At 51.3% G+C, this 24,903-nt stretch overlaps 1 protein-coding gene across 40 annotated transcripts in view; it reads right to left on the bottom strand.

Moving 5' to 3' along the window:
* The window catches only part of NRXN2 (neurexin 2), a 346,059-nt gene that overhangs the window by 23,951 nt on the left and 297,205 nt on the right, over positions 1-24,903 (bottom strand). For 29 of the 40 annotated variants that reach the window (XM_077920435.1, XM_077920436.1, XM_077920437.1 and 26 more), the window contains 3 exons: positions 24,310-24,481; positions 14,145-14,234; positions 4,428-4,750 (listed from right to left, as the gene is read on the bottom strand). In XM_077920435.1, coding sequence (XP_077776561.1) covers positions 4,428-4,750; positions 14,145-14,234; positions 24,310-24,481 — 585 coding nt within the window. The remainder of the gene's footprint in view (positions 1-4,427; positions 4,751-14,144; positions 14,235-24,309; positions 24,482-24,903) is intronic. The other 11 variants (XM_077920441.1, XM_077920442.1, XM_077920444.1 and 8 more) reach the window with 1 other exon arrangement.

Genomic DNA, 24,903 nt, shown 5'->3' with positions numbered 1-24,903 from the left:
AAGGAATTTTTGGCAGAGTTCTACTAAAAATTGTGGCGGCTCCACCTTGCATGCCTGTTGTGGAAGGACCCTGGGAATTCTGGGTTTGCTGCCCAACTCGGTCCCCGCTAAGGAGGCCATGCTCATCTGTCTCCAAACATCCAAATGCCTTCTGGGTGCTTCTCCCATGGGGGGGGGGGCGTGTTTTCAGGATCAGGTAACATCCGCACCAACACCTATCCATTGATCTCCCCTCTGCCCCCCACCCATTGAGCTTCTGGATATAGTAGGGGAAGGGGGTGAAGGTAGCTCTGAGCTGCATTGTTCCTTGCAAGGACTGCGTTGGAGCAGAGGTGGGGATTCCAGATGAATTAATGCACAATTGCAAGGGGATGATTTCAGCACCAAAACTGCCCCCCTGCTGCTGTCCCCAGTGCAAATTCCTCTGTATCTTCACACCACCTGCCTCTTTCCTGTGTCCCCCCCACCCCACACTTTCAAGGCACGAGAAACCAGGCCAACCTAATTACTGCCACAGTTGCCATAGCAACCGGAAGACTTTGTCAGCGGTTTTTTTTTTTTTTAAAGGAACATCATCTGTGCCATCAGAGGCAGAAAGGCCCAAGCGCGGCTGAGGGAGATAGGTGGAGGGGGGAGACATTCATGAAGGCTCCTTTTTTGCATGTATTGCAAAGTGTGGTGGGAGGGGGGAGGAGTATTGATAACCAGCCCTTTCCCACAGCTCTGTGGCTCCCAAAATAAGAGTGAGGCCTGGAGGAGAAGGAGAATGACCACCATCCTTGTTCACCCACCCCAGAATCAGTGGCCCTTATGAAAGGGGCACCCATGTGCCTTCCACACAGGTGGTCTTGGGTTCAATCGCCAACTCCCTCAGGGAGCAAAAACCCTTTCCGAAACCCTCAGGCGATACCGATGCCCCAAATGGTTTGACTTGGTCTAAGGCAGTTGGTGATGCCCCTCTTTAAAGCGGCGCTTTGCTCAATCAGGATTGGAATCACTAGCAGGACGGGGTGCTAAGTTCCATCTCTGGCATCTCCAGTCAGGAAAGGCCCCAGAGGCTCAAATTCCAGAAAGCTGCTGCCGCTCAGTGCAGACAGCACTGGGCTGGGTGGATCAACTCTCTGAATCAGAGTAAGGTGGCTCCTGACGCTCCTATCAAAGTCACCCTTTAATGGCAACCATCATGATTAAGAAAAGGGTTATAAGGCGGGGGTGGAGCCTGGGGTCAATCTCTGGGAACAACCCCTCTAGGAAGCCCTGGAGTGTTGCTGCCGGTCAGTGCAAACGATACAGAGCTAGATTGACCAAGAGACTGACTTGGCGAAAGGCAGCTTCCTGTGTTTGTAAGATGCTCCTGTGAGACTTCCAAACCAAAATGTGCTCTTTGAAAGTGGGCGCCACAAATCTCTATGTGTAGTTTATTATCACTTGGCAGCAGAGTAGGAAAGCTGTGGTTCCTGCATTGCAGGAGGGGTTGGACATGACCCTTTGGGTCCTTTCCAACTCTACAACTTTATGATTCTATGAAAGATGGGATCCCAGGTGCCAAGCACATCTGTTCTTAGCGGAGGGAGAGTGCCAGCATCAGGGACAAAGGAAAGGCATGCGTTGGACAGGGGCTGAAGAGCTGGTCTTATGAGAGCACGGGACTGAAGCCGTGGGCAAGCTCCTCTCAGATTAGATAGGACTAAAAGCTGCCAACCTCGCAGGGACGTTACGTGGACAAGCATGCTGCAAGTTTTAAAATGGCTTAATACAGTTGCTCTCTAACAGCAGCTGAGAAAACAGGTGCTGTGGCTTTGAAGTTGCTTCCACCTACAAAGGCCTGAATGGCCAAGGTCCAGAGTAACTTACGAAGTCCATCTCTGCATGAATCTGGCTGCCTTGCCCTAACGTTCTCCTTCGCTGATGGCAAGTGGAGATAAGGAAAGAGGGCAGACAACCAGAAGTAAAGGGATCAAGGCATGGAGGTGTGTGTAAAATTAGGAATAGGAGATACTTCAACACTGGCATGGAGCTCCTCTTCCTTCCTGGACCAGCCTGCCTTGCTGAAGGGGAGGGCAAGTGTTTGAGTCTCACACAACTCTTCATCTGGAGATGCCAGACTCCTGATGAAGAAGCCTGTGTCAGACATGGTTGTCAATAACTGGAAACCAGCAATCTCCTTTATCCACCGGAGGCTTCTGGCTGATCCACTCCCCGCCTGCCCTTTGAATGTGTGTGGTTTTCTCGTTTGGGCTTTTTATTTCCAACCTTTTAAGGCGTTCTAATATTTTAATGTGATTTCATTACCTTTTATGATATTGCGTTTGTGGCCTGACTGCTAATGGCATTTTTATGTTGCTTTACGATGCTTTGCCCCAATCGGCGCAAGGTGTGTGTGAGGAGAGGGGGTGTTTATATCAATACACCTGGGGTCTGACCCCAAGCTAAGTCCAAAGAGCTGAGCCCTCCTTGTCTCTTCCTCCTCTCCCCCCACCGCTGCCCACCAGGTCTCCTTTAGCAAGAAAAGCAAGGAGCTGAAGCAGGGGTGGAGGGAGTTCAGCACAATTCGGCAGGAATAGAAACAAGCCTCACTCACGGGCTGACTTCAGGCTTTCCTGCCAAGCCAGCGGCATGTGTTAGGATACAGGATACAGGCCCCAAACCCTCAGCCGGGTTCTGAGCATAGACACACAGAATTGCAGAATTGGAAGAGACCACATGGATCATCCTAGTCCAACCCCTGCAATGCAGGAAACTTTTGGTGATGTGGGGCTCAAACCCACAACCCTGAGTTGAAGAGTCTCATGCCAGTTGCAGGAAGTTTTGAGGGGAGCCTAAACAGAAGCAGATCTTCCAGTAGGAGCAGACAGACAAGGCAGGTTGAAGGGAAGGAAAGGGACAACATGATAGTTGTGATTCCTGCATTGCAGGGGGTTGGACTAGATGACCCTTGGAGTCCCTTCCAACTCTACAGTTCTATGATTCAATGACGTTGGGCCTTACCAGACTCTTGCTCATTTCCAGGTGCAGCCTGGTGTGTGTGGGTGTGCATCCAACAGCTAGGCTATTAGTAAGTGGGGACTTGAGATGCAAAATGCGGGATACGTAAGAGTGGCCTGATTATTTTTACAGGCATTTAAAAATAAATTGCTGCTTCTAAGACTGAGGTTTCCATAGGGGGAGAGGGACTTCTCAGCATAAAATTACTCCATCAAGCTTCTTTGATGATTGTGAGAGGCACAATTTTTAGCTGGAAAACAGCATTATGGGAAGGGGTTAAGAAATCTCCTTCCTCCTGCCCCCCCCATTACTTTCTTCCTTCAAATTGCAGCCTCAGTGGCTGGATTTTGAAAAATCAAAATCTATCCCCAAAAGGAACTGCAGGACACCATGAACATGGTGTTCCAACCTCGAGAACGGCAGGGCTGGAAGGAAGTACAGGCAACACCAAACAGTCTATGATGGGAAGTTTCCAGGCTTGCTTTCTTGAAAAGCAAAGGCAGCACAGGGAGTGAGAGGAAAGGAAGCAGGGCTTGTTCTGACTTGCTGACCCTTCCTCCCTTGTCCATCTGCTTCTGCAGACATGAAGAAATGGGTTTCGGTGCTGGAATGCTGGAGCCAGTCTCCTCGAGTGCTTGCTTCTAAGCTCTCAAATCAGCTGTCCAACATGCCTAGCTCTGATTTCTCAAAGACGGATGTGCTATAACCAGGGAAGCGCCTTTGCTCATTACGCACCAATATAGACCGTTTTTGAAGATGCTTTGATTTTTAAGAGCAGATAAGTCTAGTGCCAAAACCAACCCCTACTCCCCGCTTCTCCCATTTTGCTTCACCATTCAGGGATGGTGAAATAGGAGGCGGCTAACATTTTTTTTTGGGGGGGGGGGGGTTCAAGGCTTGGCAAAACTTACTGCTGGTAACCAGAGCCCCTTGTAACAGCTGCCATTCAATATCTATCCCTCCCTGCCCCGCTTGAAGGCTCTGAGAATGATGATGTATTGTTGTTCTTGACGAGGGCTTCTGAAGAAAAGAACGATGATGACAGTGGGGGCACCGCCCCTTTCAAGCCCTTGTCAAAAAGAAGCCGGGATCATCAGGCTCTATTGTTTTGGGGCGGGGGGGGGGGATGTTGACCACCAGCTGACAACCGATGAACTCAGGCAGTAGTGGAGAATCTCAGGGGCTGCAAACGTCTCTCCTTGGTTAGGTCCCATCCCCCAGGCAAAATGTGAGCTACAATCTCTCGGGGGGGGGGGGGGACTTTGGCTCAGCACCCTAAAGAGGACACAAACCCCCAACCGCCCTTGAAGCCCGCTCCCAGGTTGCCCTCCTGTAGCCGGGCTCCTCCTCTGCCCATCGCCTCCGCCCAGTTAGACCCTCCTTGGCTAGACCTCTCCCTCCCTGCCCTCCCTGCCCCTGAGACCCTCCTCCCTCCCACTGACCTGGGTGATGCTGTCCCGCATGGTGGGAGAGCGGCCACGCCGCGTTGTGGTGGTAGCCATGGTGGTGGTGGTTTCCATGATGGTGGTGGACATGTCTGCCAGCAAGGTGGTGGCTGTGGTCTCCGTGGTCATGACGGAGGGCACCTCGCCCACCAGCCGCAGGTTCCCCTCCACTTTCACATTGGGGTCGCTCTCGGCTGCCAAGGAGAGGACCTTGAGCCCGTTGTAGTACAGCCCCGAAATCTGGCCCTGGAAGGGACGGCCTTGGTCCCGGCCTCCAATCTTGATGGCGGCCTGGCTGTTAAATATCGTCAGCTGGCGACCTGGCGGGGGAGAGGGAGGGGGGCAGGGAGCCACGGGGGGAGGAGGGGGCAGGCGGAAAGAGAAGGTGGACAATATATGAACTGGGGGTTCGGCGGTTGGGTGGTGGGGCTCAGCAGCACACAGTACACAAGAGCTGTCAAACCAGGCTGGCTGGAACTTCAGGAAGGGCAGCCCAAGCACTTCTCCCTTCACCCTCTGAGGAGGCCTGCATTTTCCTCTTCTGGTCTTTCAATGGTTCTCTGCACCACCTTGAGACCTTCTGCTCCCACCACCGACCCTGTGGAGCAGCTCTGTCCTCATGCGTCCCTCATCTGCTCATTTATCCATCTGCCTGTTCATCTATCCATCTATCTCTACCCACCCACCTTGCTCTTCCAAGCCTTCTTGAGTTTGATTCGTCTGTACCCCTGGGAACCATCCATCTTCACCTCCTATGTTGGTGAGAGGGTGCCTTTGTGGCTTGTGCTGCCCTGCCTCCCTCCCTGCCCAAGACAGACACTTCTTGGTTGGGCAGGCGGGGAAAGCGGGGGGTCAGGCAGGTGCAGGAGCACCAAAGGCTGGAATTTGCCCACCCACTCACTGCCGCTGGGGCTCCCCTGACTGACCCACAAAGTCTGACTCAATCAAATGCAATTGAGCCACTCTACATTCCTCTCTAATCTATTTTCTTCGTCTTTATGGCAGTCGGATAGCAGAGTGTGTGGAATAAGAGACAGATAGGAGAGAGACCTTTCTTATCTCATCTGTCTTTCTTGACTCTTATTCCCTCTTTACCCATCTGCCTCTCCATCCATCCATCATGGAAACGGGTTCATTTTCTAGCTTCTTGCCCTGGCCATCCTTCAGCTCTGTGCTTTGTGTTGCCCCTCCCTGAACCTTCTGTGCGATGTACTCCGGTCCCTCCCCTGCCCACCCCTCATAAGCTTTCCAACCAGCTTCCCTGCACCCTGGCTTGCACTTCAGGCCCCCTAAGCAGGACAAAGAGTGAGCGAGAACGGAGGGGGCCCAGTCAGCCGCTGGAACCCCGGTGGAGATTGGGGAAGTGAGGCTGACAAGCAGAAGGACTTGTGGGGGCGCAGGAGGGCAAGTGTGGGCACCTGGCTTCACCCTCCCGCCTTACTCTTCCTGGATGGGGGAGTCCTTCAACTTCACTGGGCCTGGGTCATGAGAAACACCTATTCTATGCTCCAGTCCTTATTTGAGGGGTGGGCATGGCTGCCTCCTGTAAATCAGCCCACTGGCATCACAGGCAGTCTTGCCCCAGCCCAACTCCCCTCAGGCCCCTGGGGGTCTTCTACTTGCTTTGGTGGAGCAGCCTTGTGAGAAGGCAGCGGGTTTGGAGCACAGGCAGGACCCTGTGCTCTACCCGCTTTAGAGGAAGTGGGGCCAGAGGGGAAGGACCCTTCATGGCACCTAACAGATAGAGGTGGGTGGAAAAACAGCCACTGACAGTCTTTTGGGGGAGAGTCTGTGATGGGTGGCATCCGTGTCCGGAACAGGGGAAGCAGGAAAAAATGCCCTCTGGAGCAATTTGCACCGGGGGGGGGGGGCACACATTGTCAAGTGGGGCAGGATGTGCATGAATGGAAACTGAAGGTGGGAGCCAGCTTGACGGGGGTTAGAAGGTGAGTGAGATCCAGGCAGGGGTTAGGGAAAGCTGTGGCAGAAGAGGGACCGCGTTAGGTGGAACTGATGAAAGGGCCCCAATGGCTCTATGTGTGGGGGAAATACAAGGGGAAAATTGGTGCTTGTTCAGTTAAGCCAGCAGAATTGCAGAGTGAGCCATTTGGTGTAAGGGCCAAAATAGATGCATGTGTATACAGCACGATCACATTTTGTCTGTGTGTGTTGGTAGGGGAGGTGTTTTATGTTTTTTGGGATGGTGGATATATGGAAAAAAATGTGTGTACTCAAACCATCCCCTTGGAACTGCCCCCCATGTGAGCAATCTTACCTTCTGGAACTGGTGCGCCAAGCGGGCCCTCCAAGCAAGGTGGTGAACTTGAAAGCTCTTTCTGCAGTAGGAAAACCAGGTGCAAAAAAAGAGCTTTTAAGCTCTCCGCCTTGCGTGCGTGCAGTTAATTTGTGCAATTTCAACCAGACATCTTTCAACCGAGCAAGATGAGTTGATTGTGAGCAAGGATGTGATCCTGCTGTATAGGCATCTATTATGTAAATGAATAGCAGCCGTGTGGGGGTGAGTGGGGTTGGCCCTTCCCTCCCATTTCCCCCACTGAAAATGGCTCCCTTCAAAGCAGCAGGGGGTGGGAGTGGGGGGGGGGACAGGGTGTCTAGGGGCTGATACAGAGGTTTCCACCCAGTCTGTGGCATCAGTGGCATTCTGCTCCTGGGTACCAGTAATCGGGAGCTCTCGAACTCCTTCCCAGTTGGGCACTGGAGGAAAGAGGAGCCACCCAGTAAGGGTCTTCTCATGTATTGAGAAGGACTCAACAGCAGGGTGTGAGGGACCTCAGGGATGTGGTCCATGGGACTCAGGTCCCTTGGCTTGCTTGGATGGAGAGATCTGCGCTGATCTCCTTATGGCTGGAATATAGCCTAATGCCTAAAGGTAGGTCACACCCACCCGCTTTTTGCTTTTGGCTGCACCCACCACTGTCAGCCCAGCCCCCAAGGCTGCCTACGAAAGAAGGTCCCTTCCCTCTGCTCTAGGGAATCTCACTACTTTTCACTACTGCCCAGCTGAGATGGTGGTGGGTCTCTTCGGGTGAATCGGGGGAAAGGGGCAGTCAGCTTTGGACATGTGGGAGGCCCCCTGACAAGAAAGAAGAGCATTTGAAGAGGGAAACACATGCACCTGAATGAGCTAGTGCAGAGGGACTTTGGAAAAACAGCCTGCCAAGGGCTGAGAATACAGAGCAGCTCCCCCTCCCCGTGCCCACCCCCGCCACCCGCTCATTAGCTGATGCCCCTGCCAGCTGCAGAGCTTCAAACTCCAGCCTGGCTGGGAGAGTCCCTCCCCCCTCGCTCACTCTTCGTTCAAACGGTTTTTGTGGGGTTTTTTTTGTGTGCAGGGGGGGAAAAAAGATGGGGAAATGTTAAAGGGACCGTCTGTTGCAACCTAAAAAAGCATCTCCAGATGGAGCCGACTGAACTTTCCTAATCTGTTATGGAAAAAAATAATAATTATAAAAAAAACCAAAAACCCCAAACAAAACCCTGACTTTAAAATAAACAGCTCTTGCTTTTTGTTCCCCCTGGAGAAGTTTGCAAGTGGATATTTTTAACCCTCTGAGTCTCGTTTTGCCCCCCTTCGTTTTAGAAACAAGATTATTGTCAGTATTATTGTTATTTTTAATGTTTGGTTTTTGTTCAGGGTTAGAATCAGGCTCAAAATAAATGGATCCCTGACAACGTTCTCCACCCTACGTACCCCCACCCACCTGCTTATTGGTTTAGTGCCTTAATTAGTTTTGGTTTTCAGGAACCACTCCCCCCATTTAATGCTATTTCCTGTTTATTCCCCACCTGGCTTTTTTTTCTTGTATGAAAATGCGCCTGCACGTCTGCCCAGAGGCACCTGCCGGCCCTGGTGTGCCTCTTGCGCTGGGCCTGCCCAAACTCCCTGGCCCAGAGGCATTGATGCTATATGGACATAAATGCTTGTGAGCAAAAGCCAGGAGAGCATCAAGCCTGTTTTGCTGAAATCCTGCAGCTCAACAGCAAACAAAAGAGGTAGGCTGTGTGTGTGTGTGTGTGTGTGTGTGTGTGTGAGAGAGAGAGAGAGAGAGAGAGAGAGAGAGAGAGAGAGGGAGACAGAGACGGTGGTGGGGAGGAAACAGGACTAGCGCCAAATGAAACATCTGTGGAAGCCAAGACAGCTTAGGAACCTCCAGGGAGGCATAATTCAGACGTAAATCCGCCTGAGTAGCCGATATTCCCTGCGTGTACTTCTCGCCCTCCGCCATCATTGCTGAAGCCTGCTAGAGCAGGCAGAAACGCTCATCTTCAGACCCAGGATTCTTCCTGCTCCACGGCCAGTCCTGCAAGGCTGGGCAGTGAGCCACGAGGAAGCAGAATCTGGAGGCAGTGGGGTGCAGGCAAGGTTTCCAGCCCTCCATAGTTCAAGGGGAGGTGCTGAGGGCTAGGGAGGAACTGCATGAGAAAGGAAGGAAGGAAAAGAAAGAGGCGGGGGAACAGATGAGGGCTTAGAGTGTGTTTTCAAAGTCCAGGGTGCAGCCCCAAGTGTGTGCAATAGAGAGTGCCTCTGGCTACGTACAGAGTGCCCAGCTCTGGGTCCCTACTTCTGGCACCCACACCAGGGAGAAAGGGTGCCTCCGCAGGCTCTGCCTTTTCCTTGACTCTGCTCTCATTTTCCAGAAGTGTAAAAGCTGCCAGGAAGCACTTCGAAGCAGAGGAGGCTGGCATGGCTCAGCTGCAGGCCTTGCATTCCCTAGCCCTGAAAAGCAGAAGGGAGGGAGGGAGTGGGGGCTCACTTGAGCCTCTTGGCCCCTGCCCAGGACCGGCTTCTCTCAGCACCAGCAAGCTGGCTGGGCAGGTGCCAACAGGCCAGGCTTGCAATCTGGCTTGGGTGCCCATGAAAAACAGCCCCTGCCCATCAAGAGACACAGTGGGCTGTAAACGGAAATAATTAAGGGAGTAAATAATAACGCAAGTTCAAATGAGGCTCTGGGCTGTTATCTTAAGCCAAGCTGGGTGACAGGCTTTCCCATTTATTTATTTTGGAGAGGCAAATTTACAACCCAGTAGTTTTGTGTGTGTGTTTTTTTTGGATGGGTGGAAATTGAAAACATTTTTTTTCCTGGTGGATTTTGTTTGTTTGTCTAGTATCAAAAGTGAGCTTATATTTTATTTTATTTTAAGTAGAAATGTGTCAGGCACATCTCAGGATGCCCCCCCTCCAGTCATTGCCGGGCTAAAGGGAAATTTGCAAGTCTAATGATGCCACTCCTAGAAGCATTCAGAGGCTGCCCCCCCCCCCCAATCTGGCCAAGAAGGAACTGCTGGAATCAAAATTTTGCGGCAACTAAAGAGCAGCCCTCTCCTCTGCTATTTCATGCTAAAAACCCGAGATGCCAACCAACCTTAGCCGACAATCCCCCTAATAAGAGATTTTATTCTGAAATCAGGCAGTGCAGACGAGTGTGTGTGTATCAGATATACCTGTCCAAAATGTTCCCTTTCCTTGAGGGGTGCCAAGGAAATAAATAAGCTCCCCCCCCCCCCCCGGTCTTTTCCACGTCCTGCTTTAAGAGCTGCTTTCCAAAATGAAGCTGGACTGACGCCAGGGGCTGGCCCTGTGGGGCTATTCAACAACTACCTTCCAAATTCTGAACCCCAACAAGACACTCAAAGCCATCCTGAGCTCTCGCTCAGAATGGGAGGGTATGGCTTTGGGTTTTCGGGGTTCTCCAGTCACAGGAACTATACATATCAGCTCAAAGGAAAACAAACAAACAGCAGAACTCAACTTTTTGAATTACCGTATTTTTTGCTCTATAAGACTCACTTTTTCCCTCCTAAAAAGTAAGGGGAAATGTGTGTGCGTCTTATGGAGCGAATGCAGGCTGCGCAGCTATCCCAGAAGCCAGAACAGCAAGAGGGATTGCTGCTTTCACTGCACAGCGATCCCTCTTGCTGTTCTGGATTCTGAGATTCAGAATATTTTTTTTGCTGTTTTCCTCCTCCAAAAACTAGGTGCGTCTTGTGGTCTCGTGCGTCTTATAGAGCGAAAAATACGGTACTTTTTATCCCTTCTGGTTAGAATGCCTTTAAGATTTGAGGGTGGGGAATAATCAACTAATGACAAATCATGAGGACCAAAACTGATTTTGGGGATTAGTGGGGCCTGTTTCGCTCCTCAGTCCAGAGGGTGTGTGCCTCAATGCCACAATGCAAAGGGGTGTGTGTGCGTTTCTGGAGATGGTCTACTGCAAATTCAGCTCAGCCAGATAGAATCCAGCCACTGCAGTTGCACAAAAGCAGCTTAGTACCCCACCCAATCTCTCCCTTCCCCACCCACTGGGGTTGGGAGGGGTGTCCAGAGAAATGCCTTGGGAGTCCTTTTGACCCACCCCCCAACCCAATTCAAAAACCCCACCCCCCAAGTTCTCTTGGAAGCGGTGTGTGAGAAATGACCCAAAGCAGTTCAAGTGGCTGAAATGTGGAGGGCAACTGCACTCTGGAGTTTGCGCGCGGCTGTGCCATCATAGATCTTCTGAATGGCTGTTGACAAGTAAGGTAAAGCCCAAACGGAGGGAAGGGAGGGGTTTTAGGGCTGGAAAGCAAAGCCTGCGGAGTCCCTTCTTGGGGCTGCAATGTGGACTCTCCTGCTCCCAACAGAAGAGCTGTGTATATAGCCTAAGAACTCGGTACCCACAAAGGAGGGTCCAAAGCTCTGTACTTCCCTCTAGTTCCTATAGCTAAAAGATGCAGGACACACCTCAGCCTGGCTTGTGAGAGTATGTGTTCAGGTATGTGTGTGAAAGATGAAAGAGAAGAGGAGAAGGAAGAGAGAAATAGTGTGTGCATGAAAGTATTGTGGATTTAAAGACACTCCACTGTTACTCACATGGATTTATCCCAATGTCGCATTTCCAGTGCTCTTCATCAAGCCAGTCCTTCAAACTCGCCCAGTACGCAAAGACTTAAAGTGGGAAGGTCTCTTGCCCACATTTACAGCTTCCCCCCTGCTAACCCTCTGAGTTTCTCCTGGTTTTTTCTTCTTTTAAAAAAACCTCATTAAACGTCCCTTTAACTTCCTTTGTTTGTTTTTGGTGATTTTGTGGCTGTTTGTTTAAACCATCATGTTATAGACATTAAAAGATACATTTAGATGCTTAATCCCCCTTTAGAAATGCAACGCCAGCGAAGACGGGTATTAAGACATTTGGAATTTATCGGTTAAAAAAACTGTTTAGCACTTGGTTTGAGTTAAAAGCATGTTAGTGTTATTAGCTGGTTAATAAATTAAGATTTAAAGCGACCTCGTCCTTTCCTTTCTTTCCTTTCTTTTTGGTCTTGTTGCTGCTACGCTTCTTCCTTCCCCACGGAGTTTAAAGTGTTAAAGGTGCAGCTCTCGGTTTGGCACAGAGCAGGGGTCACTCCTTGCCCAACACACTTCCCGGGACCTTCACAAGCAGAGGCTGTGGCAAAGCTGGTGAGAAGAAGCAGCCCTGAAACTGGCGTGTGTGTGTGGGGGGGGGGTCCTGATCCCAGTTGTGGAGCAGATCAAATACACTGACCCCCAAAAGTGGGGATGGGTAGACAGATGTGGCATCCACCAGGGGCTTTCAAGCAGGGCTGGCAACAGCTGTGCCAGGGCTAGCGAGCAACGTGCCAAGAGGCCTGAAGAGACAGCAGATGCTGTGGCCCTCCAGATGCTGCCAGACTACAAATCCCACCACCCCTTTAGGGGAAGAACCACAGTTCAGCGGCAGAACACCCAGCCTGCATGCAGAAGGCACCAGGTTCAGTCCCGCTGGCAGCATCCCCAGGCAGGGATCCTGCAGCTGCCAGTCAGTGTAGGCAGTACTGAACTAGATGGACCAATGATCTGACTCAGTATAAGGCAGCTGGTCCTAATTAACCCTTCCCTGTAAGGCGTCTGCTGCTCCTCCTCTGCACATGCTTATTGACTTTGCATATTTTAAGGCCAAAGGACTTCTTATGCTCCCTTTCAAGGCAGAAAAGGCAGCCCTAGAAACTGCTAGGCACTGGAGTGGCTGCTGCAGAGCACCTAAAAGGATCCTGGGAACCCTCTCCCAGTCCCTTGCAAGCACAACCATGTGAATATAGGGAAAGGAAGCTCAGATGAGTTTTTGGTCTTAACTCAGGGAGAATGCTTTGCATCTCAAGCCCAGGAGAGGACTCTCCATTTCCTGTTCTCCCAAGTCAGACCCTTGGTCCATCAAGTGGTGCCCCCTGATGTTGGACTACAATTCCCATCAGCCCCTGCCATCATGGTCAATGGTCAGGTATGATGGGGGTTAAGAGTGCATTGACACTGGTCACTGCTGCTCTACCCTGACTGGTAACAGATTCCAGGCAGGAGTATCTCTTTACACGACCGAGGGATTGAATCTGAGGCCTTCTGCAGGCATAGCAGGTGCTCTACCGCTGAGTTACGGTCCTGAAGATGGGGAGGGAGGAGACGTAGGGACACTAAAACCTTGGGGCTTAAAGGCAGAATGAGGCAAGATGAGAGGTAGGGCTGCTTGCTGTTGCCCCACCATTTCTCTCTCTCCCTACCCCATTCCCCTGGGACAACGCAGTGACAACATCCTGCCTTGCATCCTCCAGACTCCTCTGGCAGCAACCTCAGGTGAGGCAATGATGTCACAGCACAATGATGTCACAGCCTGGACAGTCATACTCAACGGGGTGAGGAAGAGAGGGGCGCCAACGTTGACATCTCATGGAATGTCTCCAGTTCAACCCCAAGCCACGCTCAGATTGAGCCCCCAACCCTTTGGCTGGGAGGGTTCAGCCCTTGAACATGCAATGGGAATGAAGGCGGTGTCCCTGAGCACGTGCAGAGTGCCATCCAGAAGCACCACTCCTGGCACATTGGGGATTAAAGGGAAAGGGTCCCAAAGTAGGCTACACCTTCTCAGAGGCCTTCTAAGGACAGTTATGCCCCACCCCTCATCTTACTCCCTCCCACCTTTAGAAGATCCATCCTCACCACTCACCACAGCTCTCTGACCTTGACACATCAGAAGAGCATGGCTGTAACTGGGTCAGGCCAAAGGGGCCCCCTCCTTCTAGCACTCTGTTCTTCTCAGATGGCCCAAAGGAAAGTCTTTAAGCAAGCAGGGCACTGGCAGCACTCCTCTGCTTGACTGGCACACAGACATGCCCCACCTCCAACAGGGGAGGTAGAACATCATCACATCATGCCCCCCCCTACTATCCTTCATGTCTTCATTCATTTTGCACAGCTCCCCACCCTCCCTAGTGCTGGAGTATCACCAAGACGATGCATAAGAGCTGTGGCACTTCCCTTGGTGCGAGGCACCACCCAGAAATATATGCAAGAGCTACGTGCAGCTAGAGACAACCTATCTGCTGCCCATGGAGTCTCTTTCCAGATGTGGCAAAGTGCAGCAGGAAGCCTGTGTCTTGGAATGAGGTGCATGTTTGGGGAGAGGGACGGAGGGGTCCCACCCTGTGCAATGAGCCCCAATTCCTTCTGGGAAATCCTACCCTGCCCCCATCTTCAGTCACCAGCCTTGAGCCATGGCCCTGCATGAAATATTCTGCTGGGGTGGGGGGCAGGAAGAGGAAGGGAGGAAGGAGAGTGAAGGACGGGTCAAGGGGCTGAGAGGGGAGAGGACTGCACCTTTAAACCTTTATTTTTTGTGTTTTGCTTGCTTGCTTGTTAATTAACCGGAATTAATTATTGTTAATTACCTTTGTCGAGTAGCCACTCATCTACTACTCGACCGAGCCGATACGGAATTCTCTGTCTAGCAATCGCCAGCCGCTCATTATCACTGTTCCCTTCAAAGAGTTTAGAGAGAGATTTGCAGATGGTTAAAAGAAAAAGAAGGAAAAAAAGAGTAGAGAGAGAGACATAACACGCCATCTGGAAGGTCAAAGGTCAGAGGTTAGCACGTTTAGAGAGGTCAGACTAAGCTCAGGCAAACAGCAGGTTAAGCGCTGGCTTGAAATTAGCTGTTAGTTTTCCATTAGTTAGTTTGCTTTTTTTTGTTTTTGGTTTGAGGGGAAGCGGGGGTCAGTGGGGGTTTGGTTGGAGGTTTAGAGGTTTTAGCCAGCAACGGAGAAAGCTCTAGTTACACGGTTTAGTCAGGTTTAAGTGTTAGGATGAGTAGATGGAGGTTAGAAGGATTTATGCTGCACCAGGGAGGGAGAAAAACCTCCCTGGGTGCATTATTTTTGTTTATTAAATTCACTTTATTAGCAGACTTTAATCCCTAGTCACAAAATGGGAAGGGAGGGGAGGAAAGCATCACACAGTCAAACTCTCTTTAAAAAGTCCCTTTCCCAAACTCTCAGCCATTGTTCCCCCACCCCCAGCTTATTTCTTCAGCCGCCACCCCCACCCTGCCATTCCCTTCAAACAACTCCCCCCCCCCCCCAAGACCCAACAGCCCACAAATCTGCCCTGCATTTGTATCTGGACAAAGGCAAAAAAGTTCAGCCATCTGCATTTCAGAAGAATTTGGGTCAGGACCAGCCCTCTTTTTTTCCTTTTCTTTCGCAAGACACAGATCAATGACTAATGAAGCCATATTGGATCCCATGATGTCACCTAGAAGGTGTGACACACCAGTGGGACTCTGCTGAGGAGGCTCTTGGGCCTGGTCCTCGGAGCCTTCCCTCTGCTCCCGAACGCCCTTTGCTATATTTTTAGCAACACAAGGTTGGAATCACACACAATGCGCCATTGAAATGCAAGTGGGGAACCTCCTTCGGCCGGGCAATATGGACACCCCCTTTTCAAATGCCCGCCCCCCATTTGCTGTCTTCCCATCATGAAACGACACTTGTGAATCTTCCACTTCAGGCCAAAAGGTGCCTGGCAGGTTTCAAAGTTTTAGGTCTGGAGACAAGGATGTCCCTAATACCTGTTGCTGGGAATCGCAGGTGGGGAGAGCTCTGCTGCTCTGTCATTCAGGTCCTTTTGTTTAAAGGGGCTTCCCATTGGGGCACCTGGTTGGCCCATGATTCAGAGCTAGATGGGACCCCTTTGGCCTGATCCAGCAGGCTCTTCTGAAGTTCTTGTGCAACATCCAGCCTCAGAGGCAGTCTAGCTTCCTAGCTACTTAGAGTTTGGCCACTGTGAAAACAGGGTGATGGGCTAAATAGGCCCCCTTTGGCCCAGTCCAGCTGCAGGGCTCTTACATGTCACCATTGCTAAACCAAAGGGGATTTGGAAACTAGAGTGTCCAACAGAATACTTGAGAACATCACAAAACTATAGTTGCCTGGGGAATCTTTGCAGCAATCTTGCCGTGGGGTTTGGCAAATGCCCCACAACTGGAACTCCTTGACGCTTTGCAGGAAGCCAAGGAAGTGAAATGAGCTTCAGAAGTGTCCTGAGATGACTCCCAGTGGTCCTTCAGGCCCAAAGAAAACACATTTGAGAAGGACACAAACAGTTCTGTGAAAGAGGACATGAAGCCCCAACCTGAATGGCAGAGGCAAGGCTCTCAGCCTGACCTACCTGCCGGGGGTGGGAGCCTTTGCACTACCCTGAGTATGAGGAAAGGCATGCTAAAGGAGATGACAGCTTCTGGAAGAACTGGGTGCTTGGCATGTGCTCTGGGGCCTGACAACCGTTAAGTCTGTGGCTCAGGGCCACCCTAAAAGCTGGAAGCAAACTGCGGCAATTGTGATGGGTGCCACCTGACCATCATCAGCCAACAGAATTCATTTCCTAAAGAAGAAAACTGGAGACGATATGGCTGAGAAAGTCCAAGAAACAAGGGTGGATCCACTCAAGCCAGGGTGCAGGAAACTCTTCTCCAGCATCTGGAACCCTGGATGCAATCATAATGCAGGGAATGTCTGAGCATGCACAGAGCGCCTTTCGCTCAGCAGCACTGTGATAAACACAGCTGGTCTCCAGATGTCAGAGGCCACAGATGCCTGGGGAGTGAGGCTGGCTCCTCTCCTTAAACCGAGTGTAATCAACCCAGCCTTTTGTCACTGTGCACAGATGCAGAGGAAAGTGGCTGTTGCAAGGAGGCAGGTGGCATCTCTCAGCGCCAGGTGGGAAATTGATCAACCATCAACTAGCATGGCAAAGGTAGCAGGGTCAAGGCAGCCATGTGGAGGCAGGCAACGTTCAGTGGGAACAGGGAGTAGACTCTCGCAGAGGATCATCTGGCGGGTGCTGGCTCTGCAACTTCTCGGCCTTGGTAAAAAGGGGCCAGCAAGACTGGTTCTCCTCTGTCTCTCTGTTTTCCAGATGGCAGAAAGTGCTCCCCACTGAGGCTACAACAGACTGCGCCCTTTGGGTGGGCCCAGGAGGAGATGTACAAGCTCCGAGACAGGGAGGGATCCTTTTGTTTCACTTCAGGGATTCGGCCAAAATGTTGAAGTGGAACAGTAGGAGAATGGAGGAACTGTTCAAGCAGGTAGCTTTAAGAAGTGGTTTGGGTTTTTTAAAGGGAAACAGCGTTTTGGAGAAAAAAGCGGAGGGGAAAAGATCCACCCCCCAAAACTGTGCCCTCCATTTGGGGAGCTTGACTCAAGCTCCCCCAAACAAAAACTGGCACGCTCAGTTCACCACCTGCAAACAGGGTGTCCCACCCTCAAGTTCTTTAGGGGGATTCCCACTGTTGTGAAATGTGGCAAGGTGAGAGCTCCCCCACCACCACCATTCAGTACCAGTGGCTGAGAATTTGACCCTGTTCCTCATCTTCATTTTGTAATCCAAAGTGTATACGAACACACTTTGCAGGGGGTTGGAGCAGATGACCCTTGGGGTCCCTTCCAACTCACAATTCTATGATGTAAAAGCACTGAAGAATCTAAATAACTGAAGGGTGTTAGTAAACAAACAAAACTCCTTGGAACCATTTCAGAATGGGGGATTTTTAAGCCTCTGTGAATGCAAGGCTGGTTTTCCAAGGAGTGGGTGGATTTGCAATTGCTGGGTGTGTGTGTGTGGGGGGGTGCTGCTCCACTGGGGCAGCGGCCCCTCCCCATTTTTGCTCCTCATTCCATTCTGCAATTCAGCCCCTAATTAGAGGCGGTCAGGGACTTTTCATGCTCTCATTAGCTTCTGTATTAACGAGGCGATTAACATCTTTTAATTAAAAATACGCCATCCTCAGAAAGTGACCCGAGTCTCTAATCAGGATCCGGCTTGGGAGGGATTCCTGCTGCACAACCCTCGCTCCGTGAGCTGGACTGTGCGCTAAACACACGTCAAAGCCCCCTTGCCACCTCCCACTGTATACCCATGGGAAGAGCAGAAGGGGGGAAAGCAACAACAACAAAATCCGCACACACCACATTTGTTTCAGCAAGAGGCTCTATTGTAAGGAAGGGTGGTGGTGGTGAAAACAAAGCTGCAGACCAGGCAACAAAGACCCTTCAGTCCATTGTGGGTTATTTAAATGCTTGGCATGGCGTAATTCTGCACGTTTGTAGATGGAAGGTAAATGACCAGGTGCCAGCTTGCAACGCAAGGGGCCAGAAGCTAGCCAGTCTTGTCCCCCCCCCCCCCCACCTCTGGTATCCCAGCAAAAGCTTTGAACAGGGGCAGATCGCTTCAGCAGCTGGATCTTAGGATGTCAGGAGCAGGAGCTCCACCTCTGTCAAGGTGCTGGATCTTGAGGAGGGGTCTGCGGAAATGGTGAGTTGCAGCACCAGGCATGAAGCAGGGGAGGGGAATAGAGGAACTGGACAAACACACACACACACACACACACACCAGACACCAGACACTTGGGTGTTTTAAGGAGAGAAGGCACATTGAGACTAAGCACTGCAGCTGGTTTGAAATGGATTCAGTTGGCAGGGCCAGACCCTGTATGTTGGCAGTGCTCTAACCTGGGGGTAGGGGGAGGCAGATCTAAAAGCCAGTGGTGGTGCAGGGGATAGAGTGTCAGACAAGGACCTGGGAGGGAGCAGGGTTCAAATCCCAACTTGGCCACAAAGCTCAGTGGGTGACCTTGGGCTCACCACTCATTTTCATCTTAACCTACTTCACAGGGTTGTTGTGGTGAATAAAGGAAGGGGAGAACCATGTGTGCCACACCTTGAGCTCCTTGGGAGAAAAAGGTGGGTTAGAAATGAAATAAATAAATCTCTGGCTGATGTGCAGTAGAGACACAAGGGCTCCTGACTGTTTTAACAGAAAAGGCTTCTGCTCTCCTACCACCCACCCCAATTACGCTGCTGAAATGAAAATTTGGAGTGGGGAATGACGGCATCCAGGAGCAGATTTTTGTGAAAAGGGACTGTAAGCTCCGTTCTGATGCTGAAAATAAATTCTTAGGATGAAGACCTGCCCAGTTTCTGAATTTAAAGTAATTGGCTCCCCCTACCCTGGGTTACTACATTGCACCAGGCTCCTGCTGGTAGATCTTTTGGTTCTATTTTAAAAGCAAATCAGATCCCAGAAGACTGACGTCTGCTTTCCTCTGCTCTAACGCCAGATGTGTGAAGACTGGTTGTAGTTACTCAAAAGGTAAATGCACTCTGCAGGTACTCAGAGGCTGACATAAAAATCAGCGTTCAGGATTGAGCCCTGTGGGTCACTCTTCTACCGCTGTCGAGTGGGGCTGAATTTCACAGAAACGTTAAACCGCACATCAGAAATTCAGATTTCTAACTAGCGTGCAGCACCCTCTGCATGAAAAGGGAGACAGAAATCAACAGGAATATTTGGTGCCATCGCTTGATTTTGGAGCTCCTGAGTGCCACAGGATTTCCCTCCCAACGCTTTTAAGCGAATTGCCTCGGTGGTATTTTGTCAAGAGGGATTATTAGCTTCGTTTAAAAAGAGTCTCAAAATACCACCTGGATTTTGATAACAGTAATATTTATTTTAATTGGTTAATTAACCAATCAATCGTTTAAGGGCAAGGCAGTTAATCGACTGAGAGCCTTAAAAGCCATCCCCGGCCTTGGATGAGCTGTCTGTCATTAGGAGAGCGCAGGCGAAGTGGGTTTCTTTTATGTACAAGGAAGGAAGGAAAAAGCCAAACCGCTGAAGAGGAGGAAAACCCTGGTGGCAGAGGAGAGAGGCAGCCAGGAGGAACAGGCAAAGAAAAAGGAGATACTGCTGCCACCTCCAGCTAATTTGGGGCAATAAAATAAAGAAAGCAAATGGCACACATATGTGCCCTCGCCCTGGGGACTTCTGGAATGTGGCTAGCGGGTTCTGCCCTCCACTTAATCCTACCTCTGTTTGGTTATGAACTCATGGGCCTCAGTTTCTATCATCTGTAAAATGGGGACAATATTTGAGGACAACAGCTTTATATATATATTTATATGTATCTGAATTCCTTTTGAGGGGAAAGCAGGAATGAATGTAGCTATCCCTTGCCCTCTCCACACTGTCTGGCGTGACAGTCTTCCTGGTCTCCTTTTGGAGGTTGCCCTGGAGTTTTCAAAGGCCCTGAAAAACCTGGGAAGCCTCCGTGAGTGGAGGAGGGCCCCTCATTCCAGACAGCTGCCCCTTAACTCATGGGCCCAAGCGTCCTTGCTCCTTTTTCCTGGATCAAGAAGCACCTGCAGAAGGCTAGGTGAAGATGAGAAGGCCAACTCCCAGCTGGATGGGTGTATTTTGTTTTTAGGAGACTCTCACAAGAAACAGAAGGTTGAAACCTCATTCATGGAGAGTCCAAGGTACCCTGCTTAATCTTTTGAAATCACGGTTAATTTAAATAATGGTTTCTATATTACAGACAGAAAGAAAACCTGCAGCTTTTAAAAATGAATTTCCCCACCTGACCCTTTGCTTATTTTCCAAGAAAAGGATTTATCAGACACATGGAAATGCCCACTGAATGTGTTGTTTACAGCAAATAGGGCCTCCATGCCAGATTTAGCACTTTTTCCTCCCTCAGAAGGCTGAACCTCATTCACTGGTTTGATTATTACTTGGTTTTTCACAAAACTGCAAAAAGATTCCCCCAAGGAAACCTCAGAGATTGATCCTGATTGTGTCCCTGAGTGGGGATTCTGTAACTCAACTGCTGGTTATTAAAGCCTGGGCTTCCTTTTCCAGTTTCTGCATCCCAAGACATGGGCCCCAGATCCTCCCTCCTCCTATTGCACCCTACATGCAACCAGAAATTCAAAGGTTTGGGACCCTCTCTTTTTAGATAATCCAAAGGACCCCACAGCAAACACTCCGTAAGTAAAGCGCTATTAATTTTTAAAAACAGGTACATTATCTTCAGCTGAGGTTCTTTACTGTTTTAAAAACAGGTTGCCTTTTCAACACTCTTCATTCCGAAGCCATCAAGAAACAAGAATGGTAAAGCATTTGGGACATGGGGAAAAAGTGCCAAAAGGAGAGAGAGCTGGACTTCTATATTTAACTGGGGGAGGGAGAGTCATACAGCCCACCCACTCCAGAGCCCATGGACGCCTAGCAGCTGCCACTCCTGCTTTTCTTCCAGACAATGGCGGCAAAAGAGACCTGTGCCCGCTGCTTGGCATCCTCCAAGGTAACACAAGGTATGCCTGCGGAGAGCAAGTCCTGGGGAGAGGGAGTACAGGGCTTCTCCCCATTTGCCTCCTCTGAAGGCAGGGGGTGGGACCCTTCCTCCTCCATAAAGGGCTTCCAAGGATGGGGTTTGGGTTGTCTCTCTGGCTGGGTCCGAGTGAGCGGCAGAGAGAGCTGTCAGGCTCCTTGGCAGCCTTAAACTGTTGCGTTGGGTTTCTTAATGGCCTAGAGAGCCAAGTTGTCAGTCAGAGTGTCCACTGGCGCAGGCGGATGAAGGTGTGCTTCTTGGGAGGACTGGCACCTCTCACTTGGGTCTCACCAAGTCTGCAGACTAACCAAAGTGCCCCATGGAGGCTGCAATCCCCTGGCAGAACAAAGAATTCCACCAGGCTCAAAGTTCTGTAAGTTTCACCACCTCCCTTGCTACTTCTGAGGCCTGACTTGCATGACGCCTTCTCATGCCCACAGGATTCCTGAACGACGATATAAATGTTCTGCAAAGCAAGAGCCTCATGTGTCCTTTCCTCTTGAGAAAAAACTGGTCTTCTGGGCTTGATTCAAAAACGCAGGATGGCCACTTTGAAATGCAGCGTTGCAGAATCTACACGACAGTGCAAGAGGGCAGCTCCCAGGTTTTCACAGGGGAACAGCGAAGACAGTCCAGTGGCATTGTGTGGCCTCCAGGCTGAGTTAGCACCGGGCGAAAGGTGACCTCCATGCCGGAGAGTGTGGCCCTGAGCACCCAAGGGTGGAAAGCCAAAGCAGCTTAATAAGGGGTATTGCAGGAAGTGGCCCCAGATGGAAAGGAGGCCCCTAAAAAGCAGTGAGGGATGATGATATGCCGAAAGCCCAACTGCAGCTTGTCTCAGGGTGCCTGTGGAGCCCAAGAAAGGCGTAGGTGCCAGCAACATCTGAGCTGCAGAGCTCCCTGCAATGGCTGTCAAAGCACAGGTGTGGGGGCAGTGCAAAGACCCACAAAGTGTGTGCCCTGCTGCTTTCTCAAGACCTGTAACAGCTTCATGGCTACTTGTGCAGCGGACAGAGGATCCACAGCACAGTGGCGAGGAAGGGCCAGGGCTCAGGGGTCGAGGATCTGTTTTCCATGCAAAAGATCCCGGGTTCAGTCCCCAATGGCATCTCCAGGTGTGGTTGGGAAAGCTTTCCCACCTGAAACCCGAGATTCTGCTGCCAGTCAGTGCTAGATGGACCCTTGGCCTGACTCAGTAGAACATAGCTTCTACCTCTGTAAGGCTGGTGTGCGGCCCCTGGTGTGCAGTTTGGTGCATGCCTGAGCTGTGGCGGCAGCTCCTGGCTAGCAGAGGCTGCGCTCCACTCTCTGCAGCAGCGCTGGGCATCAAAGAGACTGCACAATCAGGCCAGCGGGACGACAGGCTGGGGAGAGGCACTTTGTCGAGGGGGGGCAATGGAGGGGAGCTGGATCAAAGTGGCTGGCAAATCCCAGGCGGGCAGGAGCTCTCCCTGCCTTGCCTGCCTGCGGCACTAATGACCTTGATTAGGTTTCGCCCTCCCCTCACTCCCCCCGCCCCGCTGTTCTATGGTTCCTGCTGGCTCCTGGCGGGAAGGGAGAAGCCGCCGCGCTTGTGTGTGATTCAGCCACCAAACGATGGGAGGAAATGGATCCTGAACGAAGGCCCTTCCAGGCTGGTTGCACTGCCAGGCACAAATGCAGCCATGAAAACCCCAGCTCCCCCTGGTCTCCCAGGCGCCCCACCCCACACTTTGAGACACCCCCACCCTGGCTCAATGGAGGTCGGAACCCGCCTGCATCTCTGCTCATGCTCCAAGATCCAGTCTGCTCATGCTGCCCCTCCCAGCCTCGGAGGCAGAGAACTGGGCTGCTGTGGCTGTGACAGGCAAGAAAGGAGGCTCATCATGGGAAGGTGGGTGTCTGCTGGGGCTCCCCTTTCTGCCCCTCACACTCTCCACAGCTCTCCCCTCTAGTCTTCACCCTGTTGCTGCCCCCCCTCCGTTATTGACTCCCCCCTCCCTGCTCCGGTGTCCTCTTTCATTTCCTGGCATCTACATTGTGTGCAAAGGACCCGGACCTTTTCTGCAATTGCCAACCTTTTCAAAGAATAAAGGAGATTAGAATGAGATATGCTCAAAGCACTTCTCTCTTGCTGAAAAGGGCTGTAAAAATTATTTGATAGCAGAAAAATGCCAGCGGCTAACAGAATGTCAAGGGCCCAGGGGGGCGGGTGGAAGGGTGTTTTTTTTGAAAAAACAAATAAGGGGGAAAATTATAGACTTAGGATCCAGTTTCAAATCCTAGTCCAACTCCGAGACATCGCTCTCTCACCCAACCCCCCCCTCCCGCCTCAGTTTTCCACCTGCAAAAATACGAGTGAGCGGCCCAGCTCCCAGGCTTCAGAACAAAGGAGGCAGCACAAATGAAAGAAAATGGCTGCTGTACTGACAGCCAGACAGGGCAGCTGGGCTGGGGCCTAGACTGCTACAAACAGTGAAAGAGAAGATGGAGGAAGAAGCGCAAGGGGACTTCCACCCTGGCTCTTGGCTGAAACCCCTTCTTGATTTTCTCAAGCTCTCTCTCCACCCCTCTTCAGTTGTTCCCAGAGGAAGCTGGCTGGCTGCCTATGTGGCAGACTGGCAAGGACAGCCAGACCCTGGCAGAGAACTGGGCATCACCAGCCTTTTCTTCCACATGTGGAGAGGGGGCTCTAGAGTTCAACTGACGTTTAGATTTTTCTGCTTGCCTTTTGAAAATAAGCAAACTTGCGACAAATTCCCGTATCTATCCCTTCCTGGCACACACCTCTTCATTCCTGCAGGGACCCACCCGTTTTCCTGGCTACTTTTCCTCATGACCCCCGTGAATGGCTACCCTCACTTGTACCGAGAAGATCTAGGGTTCGCTGGTCCAGGGGAAAGAGTCTTACTTAAGGTGTGAGGGGCCCTAGGTTCAAATTCTGAACAAGTCCTGGGAAAAGGAAAGCCTGTACCTGAGAGACTTCCCTGTGGGGAGGGACCCCAGCTCAGTGGCAGGGAACCTCCTTTGAAGACAAAAGTCCCACGGCGGCAGCATATCCAATTAAACAGAGCAAGCAACAAGTGATGGAAGGGAATGCGCTCTGCTTCAGCTCCTGGGGAGACACTGCTGGGCCAGATGAACAGACAGCCTGACCTGGCAGTGGCTTCGTAAGAACCCCACCCCTGACATTCTTTTCTTCTTGGGGCCAGAGACTTCTCCTGATCCTGGGTAAGTGCTAATGGAAATGGCCAAAGACCCTGCTGACCAGGGGCTGGCAAAAAGGACCCCGCCCACCCGCCCACCTCACTGCTTGGTGGAAATGCTCAGAGGGCCAGGGTGGTTCCGACCTCCATGGTGTGGGGGAGACAGGATGAGGGGCACGGCAGGCATTGCCTCCCAGTCCCTACCTGCGGGGTATCGCTCATTGATAGGCCAATTGTCCACCTGCAGCGTAGCGTTGCCACCGCTCCGGGTGAAGCGCACCACGTGGTACTTGCCGTCGTTCACCATGGCGTTGCTCTCCTCGATGGTGATGTCGTCCGTGCCCACGTTGAAAATGACCCCAACTGTTCCCTGGTCCTGTTAGGAGGTGACAGAGGGGAGAGAAGGAGAATGGAGTCAGAGCAGGGGTTAGCTGGGAGGTCAGAGGGGCAAATTCCAGCAGAGGCTGGGGAGGCAGGAGCAGGGGTCAAGGGGACTTTTTTGCAGCCAGGCATCTACGGTGAGGAGCACATCTCTGGCCCACTGGCCCTGGCTCCCACCATTTTTAAAAAGGTAAGACTCCCGAGACACATGAAGCCTGCAAAGTAAGAACCGTGCCTATAGCAGCTGACAGCCATGTCTCTTGCGCCTTAACTCAGTTTTTCCCACAGTTAACAAGGCTGTGCCACTGACAGCAGCCAGACAAGCCCTGCTGAGAAAGAGAAACCCAACTCTTTTCACTCCTGTTGAGTTTGCAATGGACATGTTAATAATCAGTGTTACTAGGAAGGGGGAGCAGT

The sequence above is a fragment of the Podarcis muralis genome, chromosome 16 (genome assembly GCF_964188315.1).
Source record: "Podarcis muralis chromosome 16, rPodMur119.hap1.1, whole genome shotgun sequence".
Taxonomy (NCBI): domain Eukaryota; kingdom Metazoa; phylum Chordata; class Lepidosauria; order Squamata; family Lacertidae; genus Podarcis; species Podarcis muralis.
Note: the sequence above shows the minus strand (reverse complement) of the source record. Positions and strands in the feature narration are given on the sequence as shown.